Source organism: Melanerpes formicivorus, unplaced genomic scaffold, assembly GCF_026170545.1.
Source record: "Melanerpes formicivorus ecotype bairdi unplaced genomic scaffold, bMelFor1.0.p_v2 SCAF_329, whole genome shotgun sequence".
Lineage (NCBI taxonomy): Eukaryota > Metazoa > Chordata > Aves > Piciformes > Picidae > Melanerpes > Melanerpes formicivorus.
The window spans coordinates 21,545-29,006 of NW_027142681.1; the positions used below are offsets into that span (position 1 = coordinate 21,545).

The following is a 7,462-nucleotide window of genomic DNA, read 5'->3' on the forward strand; positions in this document are numbered from 1 at the left end:
TTTCAACATAGCTGCAATCCTGCAGTTAAGAAATTATTAAGCCCTGCAACTAGGTACTTTAAATTGAATCCCTGACACTTAATTATAGCATCACTACAGACACATTATGAGAAGCAGTAAAATCAGCTATGACACTCCTCTTCTAGTCTTCCATTGGCTGGAAACTTGTTAGGCTTGATAGGTAGGTACTGCAGTCAGAGAGTGTTTCAAAGGAAATAAATAGCAGGTCCTTTCAGCCCGTCAGAAATGGATTTCCACCTGTCTGAACCTCAGACTGAAGCAAGCTGCTTAAAAAAACCCAACAAAACAAGGACTTGCCATGTAAGGAAATTATTGGAGAAAATATTCACTCTTGTATTTCTTCTATGAAAAAGTAATTTTGGAAGAATTTCTAGGCCACCTTACTTGAGGTGTCTTTTTCAGAAGAAACATGGCTTGCTGTGTGTTACAAATCACTGGCCTAATATTTGGAGGTATCGGCATGATTGGGACTTTGGCAGCCACAGCTATGCCACAGTGGAGAGTTTCTGCCTACATTGATGTCAATATTGTGGTATTTGAGACCATCTGGGAAGGACTGTGGATGGACTGCATCAGTCAGCTGGGCATCAGGCTGCAATGCAAATTCTATGATTCTCTTCTGGCTCTTCCTTCACCCTTGGAGGCATTCAGAGCCCTCATGTGCATTGCAGTGATCCTATCAATCATTTCCTTTTTGATGGCCATTGTTGGTGTGAAGTACACTCATCGGACCAAGGAGGATTCTCAGGACATCAGCACCTTTCTACTGGCAGCTGGAATCGCCTTTCTCCTGACAGGCATCCTTGTTTTGATCCCTGTGTCCTGGACTGCAGGTAGCATAATTCGTGACTTCTATGATCCAGAAGTCCCTACACCACTGAAACGAGAACTAGGATCTGCTCTCTATGTGGGCTGGGCAAGTACTGCACTTCTCATTGCTGCAGGAGCAATGTACTGTAGTTTCTGGTGCTGGGCTGATACATCCTCAAAATCCAGGTATCCATTGCTGTCCCACCACAGACTGCACAAACCTGATTTTGCAGGAGGACCATCTCTAAGTGTGCATGCCTATGTGTAGTTGTTACATGCTTATCCTGATGATGTGTACTAATTGACTCCAGCAACTGATTAAGTGTGAGTCTGTACTGGAGGAATGATTTTGTTCATTTGCTATTTATGATTGATGTGGTTGGACTCAACGCTCTCTGGAGGTCCCTTCCAACCCATACCATTCTATGAATCTATGGTTCTATGACACACATGTCTGCTTTCTAACATGCTTACAGAAAATGTAGTTACATGGGCATTATATTAGAGCACAGTCAGAAGCATGGGAATGAAGAATGGCATGGAAACAGAAGCAGCCAGGAGTCTCTCAGAGAAAAAGAACAGCATATGGCTGGGCTGGAAGGAAGGCAGATGCTGTGTAACAGTACTGTTGCCCTGCCCCATAATCCTTAATACACAAAGTTAGCAGTGCATTTTACTCTAAAGTAGTCTTCATAAAGACTGCTCTAGGACATGGCTGAAGCAGGTGCTGAATGAACAGAGAAGCCACCAGCAATCTAGCTTCCAGTACTGGCACACAAATTTTCATTCTCTCCCATTAGAGACCTCTGTGATTCACTGTCAATTTCATTGATGCTTGTTGAGTTGGAGTTGAAGTATCCTTCTTACTTCTTCTGCAGGACCCATAATTGAGATCATGGAAGAGTAAATTTTTGGTCACTTCATCCGATTTGCCATGAATTTATTAGCATTTCCTTCCTTGTTACCTCTTGTCTTTTATGGTTTCTCCTGTTCTACAGGTTGCACCAACTCTTCTATAAAATTCAGGACAGACCTGAATGAAGACAAGTCTTTATGCACTCTAAAGCCACATGCTAATGTGAAGTATATTTAAACAAGCCAGGCAATGTAAATGTGTAATCCCCATTTGCCCATTGAAGCATCATGAGTTCTTGCCTACATCTTCTATCACACTGACACAAAGCCTAACCCTGATGTTCAAACTGTGTTTGCAAGACTTGTTTGAAAATGTAGGCTGAACAGCATCATGCATGTCTGCCCATTGTGCAGAATTCAACAGCATTTATGGCTGTGCATCTTTTTTTCCCACAACTGAAAACTTGAAACCTGCTTTTGATGGCTTCTGTGTCATAACATTGATAAGTGACCAAGAAAGGTCCAGTTCAAAACATTTTTTTTCTATTTATTTTCACACTAGTAATGGAAGCTACCTTTTCATTGATAATTTTATGACAGAGACAGCCAGTTTGATCCACTTCTGTGTCTGTGACTGGTATCTGAACAAAATGGTGTAAATGACTTTTTGAGCTGGCAGTGCAATGCCTCTATGTATGACTGTCCCATTTGAAGCATGAAGGGGAATGATGCATTTAATTAAACAAGCCTTTTATTAACTTGACTACAGATGAACCGAAAGAAAACAGTGCTGTTGAACACAGATATTCATTACATATATTAACTAATGTGTGTTTACATTTAAGACAAACAGCTCGGGTCTTTTAGTGGGAATGTTCCAGTCACCAGAAAACAAGTTTAATGTACCCTGCTCATCATTTGAGCAGTCAAATCAGCACTTATCAATTCCAGATGAGCAACATTAAAGAGAGTATTTGTAAAGAGGTTTTCTAGCACTAAACCACAGATTTTTCATGTTGTCATATAGCTGTTATGCCTGTCACAGCAGCTGTCATTGGGTCAGACACCTCATTTCATTGTAGTCATTCTGTTGACTTTGGGAGTAATTTATATTACCCTGAGGACCCTCACCTATTATTATATTGTATTTATGCCTTATAATATATATTTTGCTTAATAAGGAACCATTTGGTGAGTAAGCCAGAGCTGCATTTTTAGAATTAATCCAGATATGACATTTGATTAACAAAACAGAGGATGAATACATTTGCAATGCAAATTTGATACATATTTATATGTATTGGATTTAAATTATGACATATTCAGTGTAATGCAACTTTATGCATATATAAGTGCTTAAGAAGTAATTAAGTGCAGTCTTGTATAACATTAATCAAAGAATCCTGAATGCTTTTACGATAATTGGGTTCATCTAGAAATTGAATTTGAACCGGACGTGCCATTTATACTAGCAACTTCATTTTCAAAGTTAAAAGACAACCTGCTTTATTTGACCATTTAACATTACTTTCAAAGGAAACCTAAGCTTCTCACATCTAACATTAACACCTGATGGCTGCACATTGTTGCATTTCTCTCTCTTACCCCTTGATCAAAAGATGAGCTCAAACAAGCGCTCTAAGATCAAGCAACCCTGCGGTAGGCTTTCCAAGTGCGCCGCGAGGCTGGGCAGCTGCTCACGTATCTGGGGTTTTATTGAAACAAACAGCCATTTGGGGTGATAGGATTTATCACTTTAGACTCACCTGAATATGTTAAAGAGTCTGTGATATTAAAATTTCTGTATTTGGTGCAGGAACACATTTCTCACGGGAAGTTAATCTGCAAAAGATGTAACATAGTGTGCAACCTTCTCCCTTTGAATGGAACACTAATTCCTTTACTGTGGATTATGATGGGGAAAATCCCATAAAGGTGATTAGCAGATATTTAACCTCTGTATGCAAGGAATGTATTTGTCTGAGTAAACTGCATGGATGCATTTACAACTGCTATGGAAAACAGACTTTCTTCATTCTTCCCTGCTGAAAACCTGTGATGCTCAGAACTGACTAGTTGGAAGATACAGTTTGGAGGTATAGAATCCTAGAATCATCAAAAGGTAAGGGTTGGAATGGATCTCTGGTGATCATCAAGTCCAACCCTCCCACCAAAGAAGGATCATGTAGGGAAGGCCACACAGTAACATACCCAGGAGCCTTTTGAAAGCCTCTTAGAGTCTCTCTGGGCAGCCTGTTTCAGTGTTCCATCACTCTCACAGCAAAGAACATTTTCCTTATGTTGAGATATGAATAAGAAAGGGAGGTTTAATGGCTTTAATGAAAAACTGTGGCTGAGTGTTGAAAACAAATTGCTGCTGTTCGTAAGTTTTCTGAGGGTAATAATAATAATAACTGGGCTTGAGGGGAGTGATAGAGGAGCTTTTACAGGTCTTTAGTGACCAAAGTTGCACCTCCTACCTTCTGCCTACTGTTTCAGGAAACTTTCTGCCTCTATTGGGTTATAGCAAACCAGACCTGGTCTCAAGTAACACAGCATGTCTAAGGTGAATTTTGGAGGTTATTTAGATGGCTGAACATGTCAGGAACATGCTGTGTAATGAAGTTATAGACATATAGGGAAGGGGTCACCACTTCACTGTAATGCAAAGGAGGGTCATGGAAACAGAACATTGATTACACACTATGTGATGAAGGACTGAGACAAAGCACGGAATCATTCTTGACTGTACTTTTCTCTAAGAAAAGCCCTGGCGTGTGGGTGACATTTGATATGGATGGGCCAGGGATTACTAGAATATTGAGTAAGGTTTACATGTTCTGGAGCTTTGTTTTCATTGAGGAGTGGAGGCAGTCAACTTCCTTTAGTGACACTCTGTGTTCAGCTAGATGCAACTGTCAGAAACCTCAGGCCTGATGCATTTGTTAAGAACATCTGATTTAATACCATGGCTAAATACCTAGTTTAATATCTTGATATTATAATATGCTTTAATATTTCATGGTTGTAGAACAAAGTGACTTCAGAAATCAATGTGAACAGCTGAGATTTTGTTATGTGTTTGAAATAAATGTATGAACCCTTGAGGTATTTTTTGTTACCAATGTATCATTGTTTCTTTTTTTTTTATATTAAAGTAAATGAATGCATTTCCCCATTGCCAGGGAAAGACAACTTCAGTCTTTTTGTACTGTTCTTTTCTGATTCAGTCTTGGTTTTTTACATTATGCTTTGGGTTTTGCTAGATAATAAACAAAGAGTCTGATTCCCTGGAAAATAAAATGCACAAAACTGATTTAGTTCTGGCTTCTTCCAAGACTTTCTTATGAGAAGTTTCCTGAAGCAAATCAATATTTCAAAAGCTGTTCTGAAATGTATATTCATCTCTGGGATGAAAAGAAAAGTTTCTGGAGCAAATAATCCGCCACTAGGATGTAGCCAAGGGAATATATTTATGGCAGAAATGATGGCTTAGTAAAACATTTCATTACAAGAGGAAGATGAATCAGACAGATTTTGAGACAAGTAAATGCATGCAGTCATCAGTGCTCATATGCAGAGACAGAGCTCTGTGTGAGGGACATTAAGACTAAACGAGTTCATGTTAGAAAATGTTACAACTCTCCTGAAAATCAGCAGGAGGACTCACAAAGTCAGAAACAGGAGTTTGATTGTGTCCTTCTGATTGACTGTCACCAGCCTTTCAGAAAAGGCACAAGAGGTCTCTTCAGGGAAGTCCTACGTCATCTCGGAAAACTGGGATGGAGCTGACCCACCAAATAAACAATTCCTTTCCTTTATATCTGATATGGAAATGCTCTCTGACTTATACACTTTTCTTTCCTGATTTAAATCTGAGTAAGACTAACTTGACGTTTTATAACCCTCTTAAGAAACAAAGAGCGAAAGAAAACAAGAAACAGCCTGATAAGGGTAGGACATTTTCAACTGAAAAGGTCTCTGACAGTGTTTCTGGTGTTCAGTTGACACTTGCAGAAATCTTCCAGCTGTCAATGAGGAGGAACAAAAAAATATGCAAAAGCACAAAGATTTCATTTTTAGCAACATGAGGGAACAGAGCTAGCTAGGGGAAAAGGTTGTGACAGCAGTACTAAAAAGCCATGTATACCTGCAGAGTCAGTATCAGAGAGTGTGCTCAGTTTCAGGGATCAGTTGCATATTTTTTAAAGCAATTAAAGGAATAAAGAGAAAATGCTGTGTTGAACTCATCTGTTTGTACCAGAAAAAAACCCAACAGAATACAAAAGATTACCTGAAACTCTCATCCCTGCACTTCCATCCCTTTAGAAGTGAAAGAGTAAGTTAGTTTTACCATGAGGCTTTCTATTCTTTTATGTAGTCATTTGTAAGTCCCTTCAAAAAGACTTTTCACTTCTCCACTTCTCACCTGAACACTGTGAAATCTTGAGGCATTATAGACAAGTCAAATGTAATGTACTTTCACTTACTGTTAGCAGCCTGTTCAAGTAACAAGGCCAGCAGCATACATGTGCTGAAGCAGAGACTATCAAAGCAACACTGCTCTTTAAAGTGCCTCATTCATGTGGGCCTTGCACATGGGAACAAGTTTCACTCTAAGATGCATTTTAAGAAGTGTCATTTTAATCAAGGATTCTGGAGATGTCTTTTATCCATGAGTGCTCACCACTTGAGTTATAGTGGTTGCTGCAGTGACAAGGGAAGCAAAGCCAGAGGATGTGGCTGCAGGCCTCTGCTCTGAGGAGTATTGCCCCAAGATATTTGAACTAGTTATCATTCATCCTAACACAGGTACGCTTCCCTTGCCCCAGTAATTTCCAAGCAAACACTACCTGTGTACCAATCACTAGAGATGAATTTATCATGCAGTTTTCTTGAGCATTCCTTTTTGTTTTCTATTTAAACATTGCTATTCATTTAAACAACAACAACAAAAAAGAGTTTGCAGCAATATAACTGACAAATCCAACACTTTTGTGCAAAGAAGACACTTCAAAAATAGAAACCACAAACCAATCAAGTTCTGTTCCCTGCATCAGCATCAGCCAGAATGAATAATACATTATGCTTGCTAAATCTCTGTTGCCCACTTCTGCTGTGGACCTTAATCTGTGGTCTTTGTCTCAGTTACTGTGAAGTAGTCCCTGATTTCCAAGTGACAAAGCTGATGAGTGCATTAGTGTTTCATCTTCTGTCCGATGGATGAGTGACTGACAGAATGAGAAGCAATGTTTATTCATTCAGAGTTTCCACTGTAATGCCAGATGGTGCTGGGATATAGAAAATAATCTATAGACCTCAACAAACATTACCTCACAAACTGTCACATTCATTCTGAGTTTAGCAAAGGTTTGCCATAAAATCCATGTGTATTGTTAACTAAGTACTTTATGTGAGGCCAAGTTTCACAGGTTAGTCTGAGTCCTGGTGTCTCACTGGCACATACAAAATGCTAACTGCAAGTGCTTCTTACACCAACCTGGTGGCTGCTTCAGCCACACAACAGCATGCAGGAAAGGCCAATACTGATGCTAGAGCTCCTGCCTGAAGCCCCAGAACAGAGGAAGGCATACTCCTTCCCTCATCTGAATGTGCTGGGTTGACCTTGGATGGCTGTAAGATGCCTACCCAGATATTCTCTCTCTTCACACTTTTCCTTTGCTCCAGTGTGATCTCTCCAATGGCTGCAGGGATCCCTACCAGGACACCTTGAAGCATTTCCTCCCCCTTCTGCCCCTCTCAGCTTGGGATTCAC

The 7,462-nt window shown here is 39.8% G+C and overlaps 1 protein-coding gene across 1 annotated transcript; it reads left to right on the plus strand.

Moving 5' to 3' along the window:
* The first annotated feature begins 205 nt into the window (after positions 1 to 205).
* Positions 206 to 5,281, plus strand: LOC137459182 (claudin-8-like). Its single transcript, XM_068170324.1, has one exon. It carries the CDS (start codon positions 431 to 433, stop codon positions 1,097 to 1,099), a length of 669 nt encoding a protein of 222 aa, XP_068026425.1. The 5' UTR covers positions 206 to 430; the 3' UTR covers positions 1,100 to 5,281.
* Positions 5,282 to 7,462: the final 2,181 nt, after the last annotated feature.

Bases quoted from the DNA above. Each gene is read 5' to 3' on its own strand.
- LOC137459182 (XM_068170324.1), top strand. From the start codon at position 431: ATGGCTTGCTGTGTGTTACAAATCACTGGCCTAATATTTGGAGGTATC.